The 26,749-nt window shown below is 44.6% G+C and overlaps 1 protein-coding gene across 19 annotated transcripts in view; it reads right to left on the bottom strand.

The window, feature by feature from the left end:
• The window catches only part of PTPRG (protein tyrosine phosphatase receptor type G), a 907,646-nt gene that overhangs the window by 151,189 nt on the left and 729,708 nt on the right, over positions 1 to 26,749 (bottom strand). For all 19 annotated transcript variants that reach the window (XM_079935460.1, XM_079935459.1, XM_079935474.1 and 16 more), the window contains 2 exons: positions 25,645 to 25,711; positions 2,049 to 2,206 (listed from right to left, as the gene is read on the bottom strand). In XM_079935460.1, coding sequence (XP_079791586.1) covers positions 2,049 to 2,206; positions 25,645 to 25,711 — 225 coding nt within the window. The remainder of the gene's footprint in view (positions 1 to 2,048; positions 2,207 to 25,644; positions 25,712 to 26,749) is intronic.

The raw sequence follows: 26,749 nt of genomic DNA, 5'->3' as shown, positions 1-26,749 counted from the left end.
AGCCACATTGCTAGTCCTTCTTTTTTCATCGCAATGGAATTAAAAGGAAAAAAAGCTCAAGGTAAAATGTCTGCCGGCTGCAGGGAGGCCAAATGAATCAGTTTCCCCTGGTCCCACACTGCCTACCTTTGTTGGTGGGCTCTCTCTCCTGCACAGAGCTCCTTCTAGACAACCTGCTCCACTTACCGCCCCCAGAGTGGCAACACCAATGTGTCAGGACGTGGCCAGCACCTCCGCTGATTTATTAAAAAATGGACAACTGACCCAAGGCCAGCCAGTGTGCTGTTGGCTGATGTCTATTCGGATCTATCTTCCTGAACGCTTGACTCCAGACCCAGACTACCGTCAGTTGGTAGCTGGCCCTTGAGTTGAAAGGTTAACTGGTACTAGAGTAACCATATTGGGCTCCAATCCCCTCCAAAGAAAACCACACTCAAACTGGGAGAGGGAAGGAACCAGAAGTTTGCAAGAGTACAGAATCGCAAAGCCGTGGTAGAAACTCCAAGATGTGAGAGCGGCGCCTAAGAGGCAGAAAGTAAAGTTTGTGCCTCACTTACTAGTTGCAGTCCTAGTCATGATGACTTCATCTCAGGATGACCCTACTATGGTTTCTTTCAAATATTCCCCCTACTGAAGCTACTTTAAGTGTTTCTGTCTCTGACACCCCAAAAAGCCCTGGCCAGGACATCATCCAATCCTATTTCCCCCACTCCCTTTTCTATATTCTCTGCCCTTGTTAGGAAACTCTTTGGACTATTCCCCAAGCCAGCCAGGTTCATAATCTTGTTGCCTGTGTCCTCTTCAGTTATATTACTGACATTTACCACATAATTTCAAAACTTCCACTTTCCCTCTACATCAGCCTTACCCCTAGCTGTCCAATGCTGGGGAGGCATTTCCACGGATGGCTCTGATAGGAATGTTCCATTTTTTAGACAGTCCGGGTCAATGGCTCAAATCCACTTCCTTACAAATCCTACCCGTTGTTCTTGGCTCTGTTTTCTGAAATTATGGAGGAGAAATCTACTCTTCTTCTACCTCCGTGCAGGCTGCATTTTTGATGACTGACATATCCTCTCTATTTCCCCTTCCATCTATGATTCCTTGTGAGGTGATGTCAAAGCCCTTCATCCCCTGGTGGATCCTCTTCCTCTGACATTGCCCCTGACCTCATCCCCATTTCACCAAATTCTTACCCACAGTTACGTGCTCAGCCTAAACCCACCTCCCTATGACATCTGCCAGGCCACACTCAGAGAGAAGCAGCTCTATGTAGGGGTTGGCAGCATGGGTTTGGAATCAGACAAACCCGGGCTTGGTTTCTGGCTTCAATCTTCATTGACCATGAATCTTTGGGCATGTTACGCAATCTGTCCCTGCCACGATGTTCTTATGTGTCCCGTCTTTGTGCAACATACCCAATTCGCGATGTTGTTTTGCAACTAAGTCAATGAGATGTAAGATGCTTATCACACAGAAAGAGCTCAATCAATGGTATTTTTTCTTTCATTTCTTCAGGCATACAAATTTCTCTCTTCTGGACTTAGGGGAGGTTTAGCAGCTCCAAGCATGATCTTTGGGATCAGACACCATGGCTGGGTCATGGTTGTGTGACCTTGGGCAAGTCACTACACTTCTGCTGTCTCTCCTCTGTAACACAGGGGTACAAATAGCACCTACCTCATGGGACTGTTGTTCATGAAGATTAAGTGAGTTAACACATATAAAGAGCTGAAAAGAGTTCCTGGCATACAGTCATCACAGAGGGTAGCTACTATCTCCTCAAGATCGAATACTTACAAGATACCTGATTTCATGCCTGCAGTTCTCCTCAGCTAGTTAATTTGTGGCTCAGCAACCAAGTTTTATATTTTACAATTCTTGGGTGCAAAAACATGTTTCTTGGAAAAAATGAAAAGAATCAATGAGAAGCAAAGGATGCCAAAAAAAAAAAAAAATCCTTACCCTGATATAGTCTAGCAATGTTAGATAGTTAAGTCAACTCAAAACAAGTAAAAACAGAAGCCCTTTGGGGGCCAAATAGCTACCTGATGATAAGAGATGGGGACAGGCGTCCGGAAGACTATCCACTCCACAATTTCGCTACACGGTGGGGTAGTCAAAGAACCTGTGTACCGGTAATAGCTGCTCAGGGATGCAGGCAGGAGGTCCCGGAGGACGAAAGGATCCAGAAAGGTCTCCTTCTCTGTTTGGGGGAAGAGGGAAAAGAAAAGCACAGTGGTAAGTCGTTCGATGCTGCAGACACACAGTCAAAACCCTTGGCATGCGGGTGCCACATCACAAGTCTTGTGTTTATTTACATCCCGGGAAGCATTTGGTGGTGGGAGAGCCATGGAAAACAAAGCAGCATTTCCCAGGGTGTGTGTGCTCCGAGACATCCTACTGCACTGCATTTCATGAAAAATGGGTTCCAGGGTAAACAGCACTGGGCAACACTTCAGGCCCTCCCTCTTCCCCCAGGAAATAGACGAAACACTGGCAGAGTCAAGTCACTAAATGCTGCAGAAAAGAAAGAGACTTGGTTTTGTTTAACTTGCCCCTTTCCAATATATATTTTTTCAGTTTTCATAATACGTTTTATTTAATCCTTCTTTTTTTTTTTTTTTGGCGGTGCCACATGGCATGTGGGATCTTAGTTCCCCCACCAGGGATCGAACCCACGCCCCCTGCATTGGAAGCATGAAGTCTTAACCACTGGACCACCAGAGAAGTCCCCATTATATTTTAAATATTATTTCAACATGTAATCAAAATGAAAATCATTAACGAGAGATTTTATATATTAATATCTATTCCGTACTAAGTCTTTTTTAACGTTGATTTTAATTTTTAAACATTTTTTATTGAAATATAGTTGATTTACAATGTTCTGTTAGTTTTAGGTGTATAGCAAAGTGATTCAGTTATACCCCAACTTGTTTCATTATAGACCCCTTCTCCGTCTAATCTTTATGAACTAATAATCAGGCAAACGAACTTTGGGACTCCCATGAGAGATTAAGTAGGAAAAGAAAACTGTAAGCCAATGGTAAAGTGCAATTCCAAAGCTGGTTACGTTTCATTATGGTTTCACCCAAGGCTTATTCAGATCAAGGCACGGCCCTGAACTTGCAAAATGATGGCCCTGAAAATAGGCTTCTTTTTACAAAAGTGGAGTGGTCTTCCCTTAAGTAGAAGAAATGACATTTAAGCTGGGACCCAACAATGATATCTCACAATAACTCTACGAGGAAAACAAGTTAGAGAAGAGGTTAGTTCCTACATAGCAAAGCTGGGATATGAACCCTTGCACCTTGACACCAGAGCTTGCACAATTCTGACTCAGACTGAAGAAGCTAAAGTAAACTAGGTGAATATTGAACTGTGGGGGCAAAAGACGAAAAGAAGAGCATTTCAAGCTGTGAGAACAGTATGTGCAAAGGTCCTGAGGCACGAATCAGCAGTGCAACAGACTTTAGGCACTACACTATAACACTTTCAGTCAGACCCAGAAGATCATCCAGCTTCTTTCACAAATCAGAGAGGGTTTTAGTCTCTAGCTGGGTCTTCAAACGTCTAGCCCTGCATTTAAGTCTGGAATGCCCACCTCATTCCTGTTGGGGATGTAATAAGGCTATTACGGTCCTGCTAATGGCTTGCCTTAGCTCCCCTATGGCCTCCTCCATGTGCCCCTGGACATTTCTTGGGGACCTCAAGGCTCCAGGTTACTTCATGGACACTCCTGTGACTTCCAGGAATATTATTCCCAGCCTCACGCCTCCTCCCTCCTTTTCCTTCATACAGAACAAGCAGTATACGTATTTGGGCAAATGTGTATCCTTAGATGCAAAAGGTCTATGTAACTGGGGGTTAAGGCAAAAACCCAGCAGAAATCAACTATATCAGAATAATGGGGCTTCCCTGGTGGCGCAGTGGTTGAGAGTCCACCTGCCGATGCAGCGGACGCGGGTTTGTGCCTCGGTCCGGGAGGATCCCACATGCCGCGGAGCGGCTAGGCCCGTGAGCCACGGCCTCTGAGCCTGCGTGTCCGGAGCCTGTGCTCCGCAATGGCAGAGGCCACAACAGTGAGAGGTCCGCGTACCGCAAAAAAAAAAAAAAAAAAAAAAGAAAGAAAAAAAAAGAATAATGAAAATGGCCATTTCCTTTTGGTAGAGATTTGTTGAACAAAACTTAATATTTATTTAGCTTTTACTATATGTCAGGCACTCTTCTGAGTACTCATCTGTTGCAAACATTTAAACAGCACTTACTGTATGTGCCAGGTACTGTTCTAAGAGCTTTACAAAGATTGATTTATTTAATACTTAAAATAGTCCCATGAAGTATTACCATCCCCAATTTACAGAGCTGGAACGTACAACCATGTAGTTGAGTTTGGAATCCAGGCTTTCATGATTCTTAAGCCATCACCACACCCTTTCACTTTACAACCCTATGGAGTAAGTACTTTTAATGCTCCAATTTTCCAGATGTGGAACTTAAGGCCCAGAGAGGGTAAATCACTAAGCCCAAGGTCACCAGTGAACAGTAAAGTGGCCGCAGTTATTCACAAGGCTCAGAAACCTTACCTGAGTCTCGCAAAGGTTTTCAGCTCATTTTTTAAAGGGAAAAATTAAGTATTAATTAATACATGCACCATTGGGTTCTATAATCAGAATGACAAAAGCAGTTTCTACGGGACAAAAGGCTGGAAAGGAAAGAATCACCCCTCTGCCGCTGGCAAACCTGGGCTTTAATTTAACCTGGTTACCGGTAGCCTAAGGATGGGGGAAATCTCTGTAAGCGTGCCTGGCCGAGAGGAGGAACCGTGTTGGCCTTTGCTTGCTGCACTTCCTGGGCCGTGCAAATAGTCAACAAGAGGTCCCAGGCAATAGAAGGTGCACAGGCCCTGGCATCATGAACCACAAAATCACCACCTTCATTTCTCCATCACGCGGCAGGTGAACCCGGCGTCACCCCGCAGCACACTAACCTGCTTTAGGATCAAGGGCTCCAGGTTGAAGGACCGGAAAACCTTTAGAGTCTTCCCCTCGGGGCCTGACCCAATATTAGGGTTGCAGTTAAGCATGCTGTATGCAGACAGGTAGTGACAGGACAACCCCTGTGAGCCCGAGGCAGCAAAGCCCCCATCTAAAGCACCCACTCAAGGAAGAGGCTGTGGCTTTATAGAAAAAGATAAATGTGAAACACCTGCCCCACCAATCTGAAGTGGGTGGATTTCAAAAGGGAACACGTTTCAGCTGGAACAGGACCCGTAAGTGCTTGTATGGGCTCTTGAATTCAGCAAGGACTGATGGAAACTGCAGGTGTGACCACTGCTACAAATGCAGAAGGGTTTCTCTGTCCTGGATCAACCCAAGGGCTTCAGATGCAGGTTCTGATTTAATTGCTTAGAAGGTGTAATCAGATCAGTGGCGGGGTGGGTAGAGCTGGTGAGGGGGACAGAAAAGGGAGGGGCTTCACTACTTGCTGATTCCACCACCATCACTGCCATTGGATCTCAGGATTCTGAGACCTGAAAGGGCCTTAGACCACCCTAGGTCAGTGGCTTCGGGAACCAAAGAACCCTTTCTTCAAACCAAATCTTACACAGGAGCCCGGCAACTCAAACAGCCGAAGTGCAGCCATCGGGGCTGAAGCTGAGCTGGGAACCCAGGGACACTTTGAAAACCACCAATTTGGTCCAATTCTTTTTTTTGTTTGTTTTTGCGGTACGCGGGCCTCTCACTGTTGTGGCCTCTCCCGTTGCGGAGCACAGGCTCCGGATGCGCAGGCTCAGTGGCCATGGCTCACGGGCCCAGCCGCTCTGCGGCACGTGGGATCTTCCCGGACCGGGGCACGAACCCGTGTCCCCTGAATCGGCAGGCGGACTCTCAACCACTGCGTCACCAGGGAAGCCCTAGTCCAATTCTTTAATTTTACAGCTAGGGAAATGGGAGACCAGAGAGAAGTAATGGACCCAAGGTCAAAAACTTAGGGAGAAAACAGAGACTGGGATGGGATTCTTTCTTCAAAGACACCACTTAGGATCTGAAACAGTAAGCCTGGGAGCACGAAATATCACGTAATGCTGAAGACCTCATCAACACCTCATTTCTCCATCCCTTACAGGGACTGGTGAAACGAGCAGATTCTCAACCTGCTGGGTTCAAATCCCAACTCCTCCACCTGTGAGCTGTATGACCTTAGTTACTATACCTTCCTAGGCTGTTGCGAAGATTAAATAAATCAGTATAAGAAAGGGGTTCAGAAAGAGCCTGCAACAGAGTAAGCATCTCATAAATGATAGATATGATTCTCATTCTAATTCTTATTACTTGTTTTATTACCACTAGTATTATTATTACTCTAAGCTACCAAAACCTAGCCATGTATATCTCACATAGCCATGCACTTCCTTGAATGGTCGTGCATGTGTGTTTTTTTTTAACTGCACTACTGATGCCTCAAAGGCACAGCATGTCTGACACAGTCTCCATCAATCTGAGCACTGCAGGTTAGAGTTTTCTTTGTCAAAGCTCTAGCATGACCTTCGGAATCAACAGATATTCAACAGCTGTGTGACTTTAGGGACGAAAATCTTAACCTCTCTGAGCTACTTCCCTTACCTGTAAAATGGGAATACTGAGATTATTTACCCCTCAGGGATGCTGTGACAATTAATCAAGCTAATAGATGTGGGGGGCTTTAGCACAGTGCCTTGTGAGCCCTGATTTATTAAGGCAAGCACTTGGTCCACTGTGATCTCTGGTCCATTATAAGCCCTCACTTATCAAGGCAAGCACTGGACTGAGAGCCAGCCAGCTTATTTTGTGTTTTAAGCCAGGGACTAGCAAATGTTTTCTGTAAAGTGCCAGGTAGGAAATATTTTAGGTTCTGCAGGGCCAAGAGGCAAAATCGAAGTTGTTACATAGGTACTTATATAAGAAACACACTTCCACAACCTTAGTAACAATGTTCAAAACGCTAATAACTGAGGCCAATTTAAAAAGTATACATCTACTAATGAGAAGAAAGGAATTCTTTGGGGCAGGGGAAAGGCAGGAAGAACATTTCGCTTAATTAGGGTTCGCATGTGAAAACCATTCTTAGCTCAGGAGCCATACAAAAACAGTCAGTGGAATGGATTTGGCCATCGGGCCATATTGTGCCCTCCTGGTTGCAAGCCAAGTATAGGAGGGTGGGGGGCAAGTGTTAGAAAGTCATCTTGAGAGCCACAGCAACAACTGGGGGTGGGGCATGCCACATGTTCAGGGGTCCCCATCACTAATGGTCATTTATTTTATGAACATACGTTACAGAATGAACTCCTGAGCTGTTTTCTTTCTCCCTTGACTTTTCTAAGTTCAACTTGAACATTGATTTTTGCTGATCTTTCTAAAAATTCCATGTCCTGCTCAGTCCCATAGGAGCGCTCCACTGGCAAATGGAGCTCATAATGCTTAATTGTTATAAGTAAGTTTGGAAATGGTACCCCTGTATTTCTGGCACAAAGTTCACAGAAGCCACAAGGCACTCAACTGGCTGGACCCAAGACTGGGTGTTCCCGAGTACAGCCACTGGGAGGAAGGAAGAAGGTACTTTTCAGCTAAAAACTTAAACTCTGCCACTAAGAAAATCTTAGTAAATGTACATGTTATAAGGTGGAGGGACTGCTAGAGCCGGGTCCCTGGAGTTGAATCCTAACTGGTCTACTTAAAACTCTGACCTAAGACAAGTTACTTAACCTCTCTGTCGCTGTCTCCTCATCTGTAAAATGGGATTATAATAATGACCTCATCTGGAGGTTTATCGTATCAGGAGAGTATTACATGAATTAACAGTAGTTAAGGGCTTAGGAGAGTGTCTAGCATAGAATAAGCACAGATAAATACTTGTTAAATGAATCCTATTATAAAAGGGCAGTTGACTCCAAAGTCATCCAGATCAGAGCACTCTGCCTCCAACTTTTCTTCTAATTAGTAATTTGAATTCGAAACATTCTTATCCCAGACAGTTAACTAGTTGAGAAGAATATTTGAGATACTCTACTTATCCTACAATCCATTCCATTATACCATAATAAGCAAGTACTGTGCATTACTAGTTAAAAGAACTGAAAAGGAATGAATCTCATATTCCACTTTCAACTGTCCCAGTGCTGTATGCAGACAATATTATATTTTAATAATTAATTGTTCATCAAAGAAAAAGATGAGAAACAGGGATGCGAAATTCAAAGTTATTCAAATTGCAAAAATTATGAATAATGTATGACTTTTATATTAAATACACACTATATTAAGTAGTCTACATTTCACCCAACTCTTTCATTTTCAAGCATTCTGAACGACAATATGAATAATCAGTTAGGGGAGGTTTATTTAGAAAAAGAAATACCTTATTTGAATGCAAACAGAGTATATCAGGAGATGATTAAATTTTTCTTATCAATTAGAAAATTCTGTATGAGGGCTTTAAAGTCATGGTCAGCCATTAAACCCAGAGCGGCCCAGTTATCCTTGCAGTTTCCTTTCAACATTAAATTATATCCGGCTCGATTCTGTTCAATTTCTTATTTCTGATAGCAGTGCTAGGAGGCAATCTTTAATTAAAGAAAATTTGAAAGATTCAAACATGCATAATTGGATTAAAAATGTGATCATTAAAACATTAGATGATAATCATCTGATTGACTGCATTTTTCAGTGTGTTAATAACCTAATATTTTCAATGCTTTGGTTATATAGGAAAAAAGAAAGCCTTTATAAAACATGATGATCAACAGAGATGAAAACTGTACAGTAATCGAGAAATATGGAATTATACTGAAAATATTCACACACACCCAAATGAACAAAGTATTTCATTGGAAAGTATATGGACAGAATGTGATAGTCTCTAGGGGAAGAACACCAGTCCTATCCCCAAAACAAGGAATCAACCAATTTTAGGGAAGTATATAAAATGAACTAAGAACAGAAAGCCCAAGTTTCAGTGTTTAGCCCAATGATTGGTTTCTTCAGGGTTTCCCAAAATTTTTATAAGGAAAAGTTATTAATTTTTCCTTAAAATCGCCTTCTGCTTCATATTGGGGAAGGTAGGGAGAGTGACAGTGGAAAAAAACTGGGGATTAGGTCATGCTAAATGGGAGAAGATTCATGACGGTGCTGCTCAAATTTAATGTGTGTGCAAATCACCTGGGAAGCCTGTTAAACTCTAGATTCTGAGCCAGTAGGTTTGGGATGGGGACTGAGATTCTGCATTTTTAATAATGCTGATCACACCTGAGAAGCCGGTTTCTATGAGGACTGTATCAGTGGGCTCCTCCCTGTTCTACAGCCTCATCCACTGCTACTTTCTGGCCCTTAGGTTGAGCCATACTGACCTCTTGGCTGGTCCATGATCACACTACCCCAGGGCCTTTGCACTGGCTCTTCACGCTGCCTGGAACATTTTTTTCACTGCTCTATGCATGGCTGCTTGCAGACCAAATGCCTTTCAGCTGCTAACAACTTACTCCTATTTGAATGACAAATTTCTCAATGAGGTCTCCCCTGACCACTGTTTTGAAAAGGTGTCAAAGGGCAGGCTCGTTGAGAGGGAAGCATTCGATTGAAAAACCTGAAGATGGAAGCAAGCCAGGTGCCTACCTGGGGAGAACATTCCAGGCACAGAGAAATGCCCCTGCAAAGGGATTCTGCCCGGTGTGTGGCTGGAGCGAAGTGGAGCAAAAGGGAAAGTGGAAGAAAAGTTCAAGTGCCCCAAATTTGACAGCTCTAGGAGGAAAACATCAGCTGCTGGTTAAGGATAATCTGGAATTTGGCGAAAAATTGTGAAGAGGCCAAAACACTAGACATAGAGTCAGCAGCTCTGGGTTAAGCCTGGACTAGGCACGATGGGCTGGGAGGGGCCACGGGTCTGACAAGCTGGTGACAGAAGGGCCTGCCCAACAGCATCAGGAAGTGGGAGGTCGGGATGGAAAGCAAGAGCCTGAAGGCCAGGATCCAGGGACTTAAGGAGCTTGGCATCTAGAAGCCACCAGGGAGTAAGAGAGCATTACACTATAATTAAGATGGTGGCAGAGGGAGTCAAGGAACTAATTTTCTGACCTAAATATAAGAAATGAAACTTGCTCTATCTGATTGGATGTTGACTGTCATTCACATCATCTCTCTCATCAATAAGGAGGATGAAACAGCAAAGACGGGGCAATGAAGTGGGGCTGGACCGTTTTCAAGGTGTAGCTGTCTGCAAGACTTCATGGCAGATGATTTTAAGGGAAAAGCACCACACTGAAGTTACAACAAGGGGATCCTGGGGAAGTCACCCAAAAGAATTTCAAAGGACGCTAGTTCTATTTCATTTACAAATAAGGAAAATGAAGTCCACAGAGGGAAAGTGACTGAACCAAGACCACACAGTGAGATGGGGAGGGAGTCTGGGTATCCCTTTCTACTACCCAGTTCTGTACCCCTGGGCCCCCAGTTCCTCACCTGCAGCTGACATAAACATGATCAGCTGAGGAAATCTCTCTGAAGACTGAAAAACTCATTTAGCTTTTTAAACATAAATCTAACCCTGACACTGCCCAGCTCAAAATCATCCAGTGGTTTCTCACTTCATTTAGAATAAAATCCAAACTCGTCACCACGGCCATGAGGCCCTCCATGATCTGCTAACTCTGCAACCCGTCTTCTCTCTGCCCTCTCCCTTGTTGATCATCACCTTCCTTCTCACCTTTCTGTTCCCTCTGCCTACAATGCCTGCCCTACTCCCACCCCCACTCCATATGAGTGATTCCTTTCCATTCTTCAGATCTCAGTTCATCTCCTGACACCCAACCCTGAGCGCCCCATCTACGGCTGTTCCCGCTGCTATTAACCAGCTACATCACACCTGGTTTATTTCCTTCCCAGATACATTCACTTATTTACTGTCTGTCTCCTCCAAGAGCTGGATAATTCCACAAGAGCAAAGCCTTTGCCTGTTTTGTTCACTCTGTATATCCAGCAACAAAAACACCGCCCAGAACATAGTAGATGCCCAATCTCTGTGAAAAGAGAATGAAGGAACAAACAAACACAGCAGTTGGTGTATTTTAAATAACCAATAAATCCTAGATTTCTTCATATCCGTGTCACCATCAATCATAAGATGCACCATTATTTCAAATGCCACTAGTAAAGGCAACAAGTTGCTAATTAAGCAATGATACAGTATCACCTGGAAGGTGCGTCCTAGTTTTAGAGTTGTTAAAATATGAATGAAAAAAATTGTAACTATGTGTAGTGACGGATGTGAACGAGATGTACTGTGGTGATCATTTTGCAATATAGACATATATCAAATCATTATGTTATACACCTGAAACTAACATAATGTTATATGTCAATTACATCTCAATAAAAATATGAAGACGTAAGAGTTACAGAATTGATGAAATAGGATGTTGATATAATTCAACAGGACTCACATCAAAGGTCCCCATCAGCTTTCTGCGTCTACTAGAAGCTGGGTCCAGAGCCTGTTTTATGATCACAGTGCAAGATGCGCACAAGGCCAGGTGGCAGCAAACTCCCATCTGTAATAATGACTGGACTCTCTGGCCTCAGTTTACCTTCCACTGACCTGAACCCTAGACTCCATCCACACAGTGGATGTTCTGTAGTTCACGTCTTTTTACTAGTTCACATTTACGGTGCATGAACTTGGTGCCAGGCCCTGCTGTGGCCTTTCTCTCATTGAGGCCTCACAACCCTGTGAAGTAGGTTTCAAAGTCATGATGAGGGCTGTGACCTTGCCAACAGTCATAGCTGTACAGACCTGGGTCTCCCTCACAGGCTGTGTAATTGATTAGTAATAGTTGTTTTTTTTTTTTTATTTTTAGCAGACTGGAAGCTCCACTACATCAAGACTGTGGCTCCTTACTGTATCCCCTAAGACAGGGCCTGAGATAGTAGCTCCTTTATACGTGGCTGAAAAAAATTGATCAAACTAAGTCACTAAGTAGCTCTAAGTCAGAAGTGGGGAAACTGGGGCCCCGAGGCCACATTCAGCCTAGTACCTGTTTCTGTAAATAAAGTTTTACTGGAACAAAGCCATACCATGGTCTGTGGCCACTTTCAGGCTACTACTGTGCAGTTCAGTTGTTGTAGCACAGAATGGATGGCCGGCAAAGGCTAAAATACTTGCCATTAATCCCTTTACTAAGAAAGTTTGCTGACACCTGCTCCTCTGTGAAGGGCAGGGTATTTGGAAGGGATGGCAACAAGCAGTACTATTCAAGCATGGACGGAGCAAACTACATGAGGACATAGAGAGGTGTGGAGCTTATTTCTGCTTCCGAAACACTCTCCACCAGGGTGCAGAGGATTTAATACACACCCCATGGCCTTCTGCATGGGCACAGTCCAGAGAAGATCTGAGAAGCCCCAACTACGGCATCTTATTTCAGGGTCTGAGCAAGGGCGGCCTGAGCAGAAGAGAGCTCACCTGATTAATCAGACTCCTGTATTCAAGGAACCAGGGTGGCACTCCAAGGTTATGAAATAGCCACTCTACCCAGGTTCAAAGACATCTATTGGTGGTCAGGTGGTCAAATGCAGCATTTTGATTTAAGGGTTGATGTATGAACAAAGCATATGTTGACATTAACATTTCCAAAGAGAAACTACACGAAGAGCGCAGAGTCTTGTCAACAATTAAGGAAATGAACATAACGTTTAACTTATAGAGTTATGGGCTTCCCTGGTGGCGCGGTGGTCGAGAGTCTGCCTGCCGATGCAGGGGACACGGGTTCGTGCCCTGGTCCGGGAAGATCCCACATGCCGCGGAGCGGCTGGGCCCGTGAGCCATGGCCGCTGAGCCTGCGCATCCGGAGCCTGTGCTCCGCAACGGGAGAGGCTGCAGCGGTGAGAGGCCCGCGTACCGCAAAAAAAAAAAAAAAAAAAAAAAAAAATTACAGAGTTATTCAGTGACAAAACCCCAGTATTATCACTGAACAGTTCCGTTGCTTGCCTCTCTCCCCCACTTGGCTCTGGTGGCCATAACTGACATGGTGTGTACATTCGTTTAGCTTCCTTTTGGTGCTAAATGACCTAATTCACAGAGGAGAAACCCAGGCAGAAACCAGAGTTACGTGATTTTGACAATAATTAGGAAGACAGTCAATGCTAGAATTGGAAACTGGCCCAGCAGAATGCATCTGAGTCCATTACAACTGGGTTCAAATCACTGTTCCACTGCCACGAGCTGGGACAAATGAGCCAATCTCTGTGAACCGCAGTTTACCCATCTGTACCATGGATTAAGCATTCTTCTCTCCCTGGGCTACTGCTGACATTAAATGAGACTCTCTATATAGAACATCTGGGCAGAGCTAGGCACATAGCCTGGGGTTAACAGATGTTTCTGTTTCTTCCTTTCACCCTCTTTCTGGTCCCTGGTCCACCACCCTATCCCCTGGTCTCAAAGGGACTGGCTATCCCAAATCATCTTTGTGCCCATTTTCTTCATCACTTCATTTTATTTTCATACGACCCAACTAAGTCAAGCAACATACATTCTAGTTCAATAGCCGGGTATTGACGGGGCAGAACTCAGAGCTCCACCATCATCTCCTGTCACCTCATGGCCTCCACCAGAGTCACATCAACAAGTAACCACAACAACTTGTTGGGGGTGAGGGTGGGGGGATGGCAGTGATAACAGCTGACACTGGGTGCTGACCGTGTACCAGCCACAAGTTTGTACAGTAAGTCACTGACTCCTCAAGACAAACCAATAAGGTTGGTATTACTATCGCCACTTTATATGGTTAAGAAAACAGAACCACAAAGAGGTGAAGTGATTTGTGCAGCTTGTACAACTAGTCAAAAGCAGAACTGGTATTCAAACCCAGAGCCTGGGTTCTCCAGCCACAATACGACCCTGCTTCTCCTATCCCAAGATGACACGCGTAGAGCAGGGTAAGAAGGTCACACCAGGCAGCCCCGAGCACTTTAGCGAGCACTTTCACAGTATATAACTGGCGACATATTTTTAAACTCTCTGCTCTTCACACCCCAGTGAAACAACCAGGGAAAGGGCATTTCCTTGGGTTCCCATAATCCTGTTCAAATGATGACATATTGACAAAGGAGGCTGGCTAACCGAGAACTAGCCTCAAATTCAAATTAACCTAAAAGGAATCACTTTTGAAGTCTTTTTCTGACTCAACATGATTGTTCGCAACGCTATTAGTGATAAAATAGAGCCCCACAGCATCCCATTTCCTGGCTTTGACTAAGAAAAGAAATGGAAATAGCGCACATCTATGGTGGTGTTCTGACAAACCGAAATCCAGGAAACTGTGGAAACAGGAACGCCTGTTTCTAGAAGATTTTGAGATCAAAGGGGTTCAGATAAGCATCTGCCCTCCCTGGATCGGTAACAGACTTGAGCCTATTAGTCGAGACCAGGGTGCTGTGTATGTATAGCGCACTTCAGGAACGTTCCATGTAATGAGACGCTGGAAACATAAATTTCAGAGGGGGAAATTTTGTCACGTGTTAAGATGCTCAAAACTGTCAGTGGCCTGTAGCTAATATAGCACTGCGTTTCCCATTCAAAAGGGAGAAGATGTGAATTTCTTTCTTGAAGGTGAACATTAAAACAGAACCCCTTTAATTTCATTGAGATATATCTGGATGATGTGGCAATCTGGGCCATATCAACACTGAAGCCCATCTCTGTAAAGTGTATCAAATGTTAGGTAATGACCTGAGTGGGTATTTACACTGTCCCCAAATAAACAAACCACTTTGTGAAGGCAAGACTATTAGTAGAGCTACAATAGTTACCGTTTAGACATGGCAGGGTTGACAAACTTTTTCTGTAAAGAAGCAGAGAGTAAATATTTAAGGTTTTGCAGGCCAGAGGGTCTCTCTGTCACAACTACTCTGCCGTTATAGTGTAAAAGCAGTCATAGACAGTAAGTAAATGAATGGGCATGGCTGTGTTCCAATAAAACTTTATTTACAAAAACAGGCAGTGGGCCAGATTTGGCCCACAGATTGTATTTCCTGATCTCTGATTTCCAGGACAGTGGACACACTCCAGGTACCCTTCCTTCTCAGTACTTTCCCTGTTCTAAAGCATTTAGGATTAACACCCATGAGGCAGATACTTTCACAACTGTCATTTTCCCAGGTGGAAGGCTCAGGGACAGAGAGAGCCAACAATTTGTACAGGATCACACAGCTCCCAAGCTGCAAAGCCAGCATTCAAGTAATAAAATTTCATTTCTCTAAAGGTATTCCATAATGCAGATTTTTTATAAAAATTCACTTCAGGGACTTCCCTGGTAGTGCAGTGGATAAGAATCTGCCTGTCAATGCAGGGGACACGGGTTTGATCCTCGGTCCAGGAAGATCCCACATGCCGCGGAGCAACTAAGCCCGTGTGCCACAACTACTGAGCCTGCGCTCTAGAGCCCGTGAGCCACAACTACCGAGCCCGTGGGCCACAACTACTGAAGTCCAAGCACCCTAGAGCCCGTGTGCCACAATTACTGAGCCCACGTACTACAATTATAGAAGCCTGCAGCTGCAACTACTAAAGCCTGTGCACCTAGAGCCCGTGCTCCGCAAAAAGAGAAGCCACTGCAATGAGAAACCTGCGCACCTCAACGAAGAGTAGCCCCCGCTCACTGCAACTAGAGAAAGCCCGCGTGCAGCAACAAAGACCCAATGCAGACAAAAATAAAAATCAACATTATAAATAAATAAATAAATTCATTTCAAAGTTCCAATTGGTGTATTCATGTGAACACATGACATGATTCTGTAGGCAAATTATAGTCTCTTTGACCGTCACCAAGAATGGCAAGGACCAAAAAAAAAAGGAAAGATTCCTCATGAGATCAAAATTTTTCCAAAGGCAGAGGAAATCGAGTTGATCATCTTACCCTCAACACCCAAACTAGCACTTATTAGGCACGATGGATGGACACTGTGATCAAAGGGGCTTAAATTTCACTGACACAAAACAGGCAAGAATCCCTCAAATCAAATCAACTCATCTCTGCTCCATCTTCTTGCTGCTGGATTGCAACAACACAGATGGCCATTTTCACCTAATAGTTTACTTTGTTCCAAATGTTCCTTGAGCTAGGATTTGTCTTCTTCTTCCAAAGTCCATGCAAGATATTTTTCAGAAGCTTCAGCCATTTAGTCTTAGAAAGTTCATGTTGAGATCTTCACTCCAGGGATAATCAAAATGGTGTTGGAATGATGAGAGTATGGTATTAGTATTAGTATTTCTTCACTTGCCCCTTTAACAAGTCTATATGATGAGCCTCAGTCAACCAAAAGATGCAAATGGTAACCCTGGCCAAGAACAGAGCAGCAGATGGCCTGGGAATAACAAGAGTCAGCCTCAAGTCACGAAGACCTTGGTTTAAGTCACCCAAGCCCTGCCTGCTTTACTTGCCTTTCTATGTAATGGGGGATACGAGAGCTGTACATCAGAGGGTTTCTGGAGGATTTAATGATGCCTGTCAGGCTAATCATACCCTGACCTGGTACAGAGCCAGGATGAACTAGCCCAGTAACAATGAGGAGCCTTTGATTTCAGACCTGTCACCTGCCACTCCATCCCTTTGGTTTCTGATTTCTTTTCTCTAAATTCCACAAGGAAGTATTGGCTTCCAAAGTCATCGCTTAATGATACAATCCCAAGGCAGCCACAGTGCTTTCTCTGGTCTACAATCAATTTGTAGAGAGAACAAACAACCTGTCAGGGGTACTTATGATAAAAAGTTTAGTAAAGAAAAAATAAAATGCTGTCACTCCCCTCTTTGTTTGCTGTGAGGCCACTTGGTACTCGATGTCTCCCAGAAGAAAGCAATGGCTGAATCTCTGACTTTCTAATACTTATCATTGTCTTCTTTGATTGTGAAATTTAACACACGTGCAGAAAGGTGTGCAAACATAAACATACTTTTAACCAATAATCCTAAAGTGAACCCTGGAGTAACCACCACTCTGAACAGGGGGAGACTTGCCACCCTTCCCGGGGCCAGGCCCTTATCACTTCCCCATCCCACTCCAAGAAGTAACCACCATCCTCTGTTTTTAAATAATCATTACTTTGCTTTGCTTGTAGTTTTATCACCTACATGTGCACTCCTAAAGAACCAAGGTTAGGTTTTCCCATTTTGTGAACACTTGTTCAAGAACACCTTGTGCGTTCTTCAGACTCTTGCATCACTTTACAGTTTTCAGATGTGCCCATGTTGGTGTGAGCCACGAGACTCCACGTGTTTTCACTGGTGTGAACTGTTCTGTTGTATGACTACACTTTGTTGTATTTATCCAGCTTGCTAACGATAGGTATCAGAGGCAGTTAGGAAAAACAATGGTTTGGGCAGTTAAGAAAAACAATGCCACAGACATTCTCATACACAGCTCATGGTGCATTTTTTAAAATAATTAATTAAAATGTATTTTTAAAAATAATTAATTTTTTGGCTGCATTTGGTCTTTGTTGCCGCATGCGGGCTTTCTCTAGTTGCAGAGAGCGGGGGCTACTCTTTGTTGCAGTGCACGAGCTTCTCATTGCGGTGGCTTCTCTTGTTGCAGAGCACAGGCCCTAGGTGCGCAGGCTCAGTAGCTGTGACGCACAGGCTTAGTTGCTCGGCGGCATGTGGGATCTTCCCAGACCAGGGATCAAACCCCTGTCCCCTGCATTGGCAGGTGGATTCTTAACCACTGTGCCACCAGGAAGTCCCTCATGGTGCGCTTTTCTCTGAGTTTTTCCAGGGGACATACATAGCAGCGGCACTACTGAATCCATTCGACTAGACACTGCCAAACTGTTTCCAGAAAATCCGAGAGTTCCCAGCATTCATACCCTGGCCAACACTCGACACTGTCAGGATTTTTAATATTTGACTGTCTGGTGCGTGATGGTAGATTATTTTAGAGCTTCGTGAGTGTAATATTTTTGAGAAATTAATGTATAATATCTATGGGCTGTTCTTTAGTTTGCAAATAGTCAAATGCACAAATCTAAGGGGACAGTGTAGTAAGTGTTTATAATATATTTATGTAATCTAATCATCCTCCAGATCAAGATATATAGTATTTTTTTTACTGCCTGGTTCCCTTGAGTCCTTTCTCACTCACTGTACGTACCCCTTCACACCACTATTCTGACTCTTATCAGCAGAGATTAGTTTCGTCTGTTCTTGAGCTTTGCATAAACAGAACCATGCAGTACATGTTCTTTTGTTTTTGTGTAAATCATCATTTTTAACTGCTGCACACTATTCCCTTGTATGAATACACTAAAACTTGAATATCTAGGCTCCCCTTGGTAGACATCTGGGCTGTTTCCACTTGGGGGCTATTATAAACAAAGCTCCTGTGTACAGGTCTTTTTGTAGCCGTTTGTTTTGGGAATATACCTACATGTGGAATTGCCGGCTCAGAGGGTACGGCCTACGTGTAACTTTGGCAGCAACGGCTACACGGCTTTTGGAAAGGCCGCGCCACCTTCATACCCACAGTGGTTGTCCTGGAGTGCCAGCAGTGCTGTGTCCCAGGGCTAGTTTCTTTTAAAATCATGTATTTGTGGCCAGTGATGCAGTGGCAGTTGACAAGGCAAAGCCTAGCCACTGCTTTAGAAGGAATTCAGATTGTTCTATGACTGGAGTCTATTCCAGGGTAGTCTTGATTATAGAAACCTCAATCCTAGCAGGTGGGATATGGAAAAAAGAACAGATGCAGACGCTCCAGCTTTCACCACCAGATGAAAACACTTGGCCGGGTAGTCACATGTATGTGCAGATTTACGTTATTACCTCCCTTTCTGCTAGATGCCTGGATTGAGTCTAACTATTCCAGGACTTTGTCCATAGATCTGGTGAGTTGACAATGAGCATCCCAGGGCAGGGGAGAAGATGGGTAGAAAATATCCCCAAAGTGGGCCCAGTGACTAAACTAGTCAACAACTGGGTGAGGTATTCTGCAAAGGAAGTTTGATTTTCATAGACCCAACTTCTGTTGGTGAGTTTTAACAAGGAGAGCTTGCAAGAGCCTCATTTTGTGACATCACTAGAAAGGCGTTCTCGAGTGATAATGTATTTGTACCTTCACTGATAAGTTTCTCAGAAGAGCCTGGGGAGGGTGGACAGGGAGAAGAGCCATCTCGTCCTGACTGGTGTCTGAGGCAATTTCTAACTGTCCCCTTTATGTTTCCCATGAAGGAGGAAGATACTTTCCTACGCACTAAGGTAGTACATTCAGTGGAAGAGGAAAGGACAGCAAGCAAGGCGATGAGAGAAGAGGGACAGGGACTTCACTGGTGGTCCAGTGGTTAAGAATCCACCTGCCAACGCAGGGGAGGTGGGTTTGATCCCTGGTCAGGGAACTAAGATCCCACATGCCGCAGGGCAACTAAGCCCACGCGCCGCAACTACTGAGCATGCGAGCCACAACTAAAGAGCAGCCGCACGCCGCAACGAAGAGCCCGCGTGACACAACTAAGACCTGATGCAGCCAAACATAAAAATAAAGTAAAAATATTAAAAAGAAAAGAGGGGTGGATAGTCAAAGCTCAACAATCAAATAATCACTACTAGCAAGTTTCCTTCCAAAAACAAAATAATGGATCTTTCTTAGATGATTGACATGAGGGAGTGGTCAGTGTTCTAGACTAGGTATATGTACAGTCTGCTGGAGTTTCTTTGGGTGGATATTATGAAAAAGAATAGAAAGTAGGTAATCGAAAAACTTGAAAGAAAAATAATACATCCTTTTTAATTGACAGAGGATATAATGTACATTACTTAGCATTGGTCAATTGGGTAATTGGTACATTTTTAAACAAATTCACATACAAGTTTATTGTTTTATTTTATTTTTTGAAATGGATTGCTTTTTAAAATTTTTTAAATTTTATTTATTTATCTTTGGCTGCATTGGGTCTTTGTTACTGCACGCGGGCTTTCTCCAGTTGCAGCGAGCGGGGGCTACTCTTTGTTGCAGTGCCTTCTCTTGTTGCAGAGCACAGATTCTAGGTGCACGGGCTTCAGTAGTTGTGGTGCACGGGCTTAGCAGTTGTGGTGCACAGGCTCAGTAGTTGCAATGCACGGGCTCAGTAGTTGCGGCACGCGGGCTTAGTTGCTCTGTGGCATGTGGGATCTTCCCAGACCAGGGATCAAACCCATGTCCCCTGCATTGGCGGGTGGATTCTTAACCATTGTGCCACCAGGGAAGCCCCACAAGTTTATTTTTTTTAAGTGGGTTTTGAAAACATTAGAATTAGACTAAGCTCTTTGAAACCAATATTTCTATCAGGTGTGGCTACTTGCAAGTCCTGGTTCTTACATACAAAAAGCATTGTGAATGACTGGGTCAAAGTGATGAATAAGAGTCACAATTTCTGGGCTTCCCTGATGGCACAGTGGTTGAGAGTCCACCTGCTGATGCAGGGGACACGGGTTCGTGCCCCGGTCCGGGAAGATCCCACATGCTGCGGAGCAGCTGGGCCCGTGAGCCATGGCCGCTGAGCCTGCGTGTCCGGAGCCTGTGCTCCACAACGGGAGAGGCCACAACAGTGAGAGGCCCGCGTACCACAAAAAAAAAAAGTCACAATTTCTTTTCCTTTCCAGGGTATGCTGGCGGTAGCGTATATAAAATCCCTCATTAGATACATTTTAATGCTTCCACCTATGGCTCAATGGATAGACAGGACCAGAATCAATGGCAAATCACCTCTCTTCATTCTATTTATATTTTTTCATGCTTCCAAGTTTGTAAAAATCACAATTTACATAGAAAAATGAACACCTAAGAAAGAGCACTTTCTGGGACTTCCCTGGTGGCGCAGTGTTTAAGAATCCGCCTGCCATTGCAGGGGACACGGGTTCGAGCCCTGGTCTGGGAAGATCCCACATGCTGCAGAGCAACTAAGCCTGTGCACCACAACTACTGAGCCTGAGCTCTAGAGCCCGTGAGCTACAAATACTGAGCCCATGCGCCACAACTACTGAAGCCCGTGTCCCTAGAGCCTGTGTTCCGTAACAAGAGAAGCCACCACAATGAGAAGCCTGCGCACCACAACGAAGAGTAGCCCCTGCTCACCACAACTAGAGAAAGCCCGCACACAGCAATGAAGACCCAACACAGCCAAAAATAAATAAATAAAATAAATAAATTTATAAAAAAAGAAACAAAACAAAAAGAAAGAGCACTTTCTGCTTCCAAGAGGTTTCTAGGTATCTCTCCCCAGCTCCCCTGCACGAGAGTAGCAAGATCCCAGAGCTCAGAGTCTCCAACATGCCACCTCTGTGCTGCTGCTGCTTGGGACCTTATACTCCCTTCTCTGCCTGGACAACCTCTATGCACTCTTTAGGTCTTCATGGTCACTTTGTCTGCAATGCTCGGTCTATATCCCCAAGTCTAAGTTAAATCTTCTGCTGCTCTCCACTCTTCTTTTTTTAAAATAATTTTATTTATTTTTGGCTGCGTTGGGTCTTTGTTGCTGCGTGCGGCCTTTCTCTAGTTGCGGCGAGCAGGGGCTACTCTTCATTGCAGTGCGTGGGCTTCTCATTGTGGTGGCTTTTCTTGTTGCGGAGCATGGGCTCTAGGCACGTGGGCTTCAGTAGTTGCAGCATGCAGCCTCAGTTGTTGTGGCGCACAGGCTCTAGGATGCACAGGCTTCAACAGCTGTGGCTCGTGGGCCCTAGAGCGAAGTCTCAGTAGCTGTGGCACACGGGCTCAGTTGCTCTGCGGGATGTGGAATCTTCCCGGCCCAGGGATTGAACGTGTTTCCCCTGCACTGGCAGGCGGATTCTTAACAACTGCGCCACCAGGGAAGTCCCTCCTCACTCTTTAATGTAATTACATGCTTAACCATATATCTCTCCTGAGTGTCTACAAACTCAGGGAGGGCTGGTCCACGCGTGCTGTGCTTTCTCTGTGCCTAGCTTCATGGTGTACTTAGATGAAGCACTTAATAATTATGCACAAAAGGAACAAGCAGTGACTGTAAGAAGTTCTGAGCATTTTTAAAAAAGTGAGAGGACCAAGTCATCAACTTTTTGGCAAGGTGATGAGGAAAATGTCTTTGGAAGGAAGATGCGACCTCTGGACCAGCCATAGGAGACACCCCTAAGATCTTCCTTCTAGAGACAAGCTGCTATGCCTTCGGGCACACCTCGGCGCTCACAGGGAGGCCGCTCTCGCTGGGATGCTCTAGCCAATGACCACACCTGGTAGGGCTGGGCCAATGCTGCCCAACAGAGGACTCCTCTCACGGGCAGTCTTGGCCCTGGCGTTCTCCAAGGTCCCAGCCAAGACTTTCCTAGAGCTGCCTTCAGCCAGTCCTCCTAGGTTCCCTCTCTTTAGAGGCATCAGAGCTGCATTGGGGTCCCAGTGCTCTCCCCACCCACTCCTTCTCCCTCTCCTCTTTATCCTTCCTGGGCAGTCCCTCCCTGCCAAAAAAACTCACCTGCACTTAAAATTCCATCTTGGTGTCTGCTTCACAGAGGACCCTATTGACCAAATGCCAATGGTTGGCTGGTGGGACCAGATTCCTCCTTGCCATTTCAGCTAAAGGAACATATAAGATTCTTCCTAGGGAGTTCCCTGGTGGTGCAGTGGTTAAGAATCCGCCTGCCAACGCAGGGGACACAGGTTCGAGCTCTGCTCCAGGAAGATCCCACATGCCACGGAGCAACTAAGCCTGTGAGCCACAACTACTGAGCCCATGTGCCACAACTACTGAAGCCCACATGCCTAGAGCCCATGCTGTGCAACAAGAGAAGCCACTGCAACGAGAAGCCCACGCACCATACAAAGAGTAGCCTCCGCTCGCCACAACTAGAGAAAGCCCGTATGCAGCAACGAAGACCCAACGCAGCCAAAAAAAAAAAAAAAAAAAAAAAAAAGAAGAACTGTCTGAGGAGATAAGATCCAAACTGAGACCTGAAATAATTAGAGGGAGACACACTTGCTCTTAGCTGAGGGAAGAACTTTTCTGATATAGGAACCAGCAACAGCAATGTAAAGGCTGGAAGGGGTAATGGTCCAGGCAGGCTGGAGGGAGAGGGGGTGGCATTCACCTCCCTTCCAGGTACCTCAGGGCTGGCCTGTGTCTGTCTGTCTTCACCAGTACATCAGCCCAGGGCTCACACCCACTGGGCGTGCAACACTTTTGCTGAATGAAGAAGTAAACTTTCTCAGAGAGGCTAAGGAGGCAGCCATAGTTCCAGCTAGTGAGTGGCAAAGCCGAGATCCCCGCCGCAGCCTGTCTGGCTCCGAAGCCCATGCTCTTTCCACCCTAAGACCCTAATAATGCCTGTGATGGCACATGGAAGAAATTCTCCCCCAGAACTGCAGGGACTCCCTCCCGGGCTAGGTTGCTGTGTTCACAGAGCGACTCTGCAGTTCCTCACCTCACCTTGGCACATGTCTGGGCACCCTTTGTGGCGTAAGTTACTTAACATGATCAGGATAAAAGCCAGACGTTAGAAACCTTGATCTGAGCTCCAGAACTGGGCACGAGGAATAATTCTCGGGCTATGCCAGCCGCATGGGAGCAAACCAAGAGCAGACTTTTACCAGAAGACTAAAGTTGAACAAAACATGCCCACAAATAGGAATGCTCACGTCTTCCTGTCAAATACCAATGATTAACAAGCACATTCACTTGTGTGTTAAAGAAAATATATGCCCTCCCCTCCCAGGAGATAATTATTTCTCTGTTATACTGAAATAAATGTTCAGTTCTAAAACTTCAAAAAAAAGAAGTGAACTTCCTTTGCAGTAACTATTTTTTGCAGGTCTCCTCTGACTTTTCAATTAGGAGGTAGAGTTGAAACCTCATCCTGGGCATCTCTGTCATCCTCCCAGTAACAGGTATCATATTCCTGCATATAACTGCCTCTTAGAGGCTAACTGTGGATAACGAGGAAGGATTACACGATTATACCGGCGCACAGGTCATGAACCGAATGATCACTATGCAGTGAGTTTACTGCGATTTGGGGATTTGGGGGCTAAAGGAAGCCTACTGCTTACCTTTAACATATGAAATGTCCTGCAATGATCATTGTGGAAATGAGATTACACAGACCCACTCATATGCCATAGCTGACGGAATGCTTCCTCTCAGGCTGAAGAAGAGGTACCTGTTTTGAAGATTCCAGAACTCCTCGTAGGGTGATTGTATTAAAACAGCACGAAGAGCCAGAGGGAAGGAAGATCTATCCATCATTTAGTATATTTCAAACTCCCAACCTCATAATCTATATTATAGACTGGAATTCCAAGAAAGTGTTGATGAACTGAGAGTTCCCAGGCACCTTCTGGGAAGGAGCTCAGAGAACACAGCGTGTTGCCCATAACATCAACTTTCTGTGCATTTTTGAGGCTGCCCAGTGCAAATTTCCCTATGCCTCACACCCACCACTACTGCTATCAACATCAAATCACAAAGGAGCAGACGGTCTAAGTTTTGGCCAAAGTGTTTTATTCCCTTGGCAAACTTCCATGTTACCTACTTCCCAGCTCTGCGTGAGGAGATTTCTTCAGAGATACAAACGAAAATTGGGAAGCAACGGACGTTTTCTACAGTGAAAACCTCAATGAGCCGTTTTCAGTCCCCCTATTTTTCTACTTTCACTAGGTTTATTATTGCTACCCGCTGTATGATTGAACAGTTGTAAGGGCAAAACGATCCAAAATCCTACCTGCTTCCACGGAACACTGATAACTGGTTTTGTTTCCCTGAGAAAAAGGGAGTAAGATGTTTGTTAAGCTCTGCAGAACTGGCTAATGTCAAAAGACATCCTCCCAGAAAGGTGTGAAGATATCTTTATCATAGCTGTGGAGATGAAGGGGAGATGTAGTAAGGTTACTAATGCTATTTCTGTCAATGTCTTTGGAATTCTAATTAGATTATTCAAATCTTTCAAATCATTACAGTACCTCTCATCTCCACACCTCCCTGTGACAAGGGTACTTTTGAAATTAGAGGATCCTGATGTCATAGGTAATGACGCATCGCCAATAATCAAGTTGCAGGGAAATTCCTCCAATAAAAAACAGTTGGGTAAGACAGAACCCATCTATCTTACTTTCTCTCCCCGTTTTATGCTTGAGGATAAGACGTCTGCCGCACAGAACACGGCCTAGCATTTTCCATTCTAGTAGCTGATGGTACTTGCTCACATGCGGCAAAGTTTAATGACCTGTCACGGCTACTTAAGTTTTTTCCCCCTACATCTGAGGGGCAAATCAAGAAATTCATAAATGAAAAGTTACTTGAAAAGGGAATAATTTTAGGATAGATATGAGGCACCTGGCAGCTTCAACGTGTATGAATGGTACATCTTAGGGTGTTCTGATTTATAACACGTGAATTCCGAGTGGTACCTGAAGAGAAACAAATTGCTTACTGTTAACCCAGATCCATTTGCAGGTAATAAATGGATGTGCTCTCTACCCATCAAATAATGGGCCTCATGCCGTTCAACATCAGTGGCTGTGGAATGGGTGTCATACTCCATCCTCTGCAAGATAACCCATTCCTTTAGGCGGAGACCTTAGCCCTTCACATCCCAGCAAAAGGAAGTGCACGCAGCTTACTTACCATGATGAACGACGCCCTTCAACCCATGGATAATAGGATCCAGTGCAGAATTGTCCCTTGGACTGACCTATATGTAAAGGAAACATGGTTGGTTAAATCTATTCTGGCATCAGACACAACAGTCTCAGTTTAATCTTCTAAAGAGAAGGCGGGGGAAATAGATGCTATCTAGCAAGCTGCTTGGGTCTCACATACACCATGGCTCTCACCAAACACAGGAGATTTATGACATAATAAAACCAAGTGAGGATGTCTAAATCAAAAGAAAGAAACTTCTCAGAATACATTAGAACAGGAGAGAAATACCTCAGTCCTAGCAAAATCTTAAAAAGCAAGCAGACTATCCCCTTGCTTTGTTTTATTAAAAGTAGACCCCAATCGGCTAAAACGTCATTGAAAGTCATCAGAGAGCAATCCATCAGTGATTGAATATTTCAATACCTTTTTGGGATTATGGTTTTTTCCTCTTCTTTTTAAAAATGGATCTGTTCCCTGCCGGCTTACTCTCCTTTTTAAGGATCCCGATTCCCTGTGCCTTAACTTATGCTCAAAGAGACATTTCTAAGAGTCACTCGAGCAGGGAAAATGTAGAGCGGAAAGGAGCTCGAAGAGACAGTGTCTCCAACCTCCCTTCCCCGCTGGAGTATTTTTTTACGTTTTATTTTTACATTTTTTAATTTTGGCGGTGCCACAGGGCTTGCGGGGTCTCAGTTCCTCCACCAGGGACTGAACCTGGGACGCAGAGCAAAAGCGTCAAGTCCTAACCGCTAGACCACCAGGGGCCTCCCCTCCCCCACCCCCCGGAGTTTTTAATCTGCCGAAGAAATGTCAAGCCTCTTTGATCTTCACCCTCACGCCTTCCCCTTATGTTCTGATACTACTCGGTATAAATTCTCATTCTTGTCCTTTCTAGAAGATTAAAATTCCACCAGCATATTATAATTTTGGTTTTTAAGTTCTTTCTTTTAGACATATTGAAATAGCTACAAATGAAATGATTTTGCTTTCAAATAACTCAGGAGTGGATAGCAGAGGAAGCGAGCCAGGTATAGATGCACCAGGACTGGCCATTAATCAATCATTTAGGATCTTAGGTGATGAGTAT

The sequence above is a fragment of the Stenella coeruleoalba genome, assembly GCF_951394435.1.
Source record: "Stenella coeruleoalba genome assembly, chromosome: 10".
Taxonomy (NCBI): Eukaryota; Metazoa; Chordata; class Mammalia; order Artiodactyla; family Delphinidae; genus Stenella; species Stenella coeruleoalba.
Note: the sequence above shows the minus strand (reverse complement) of the source record. Positions and strands in the feature narration are given on the sequence as shown.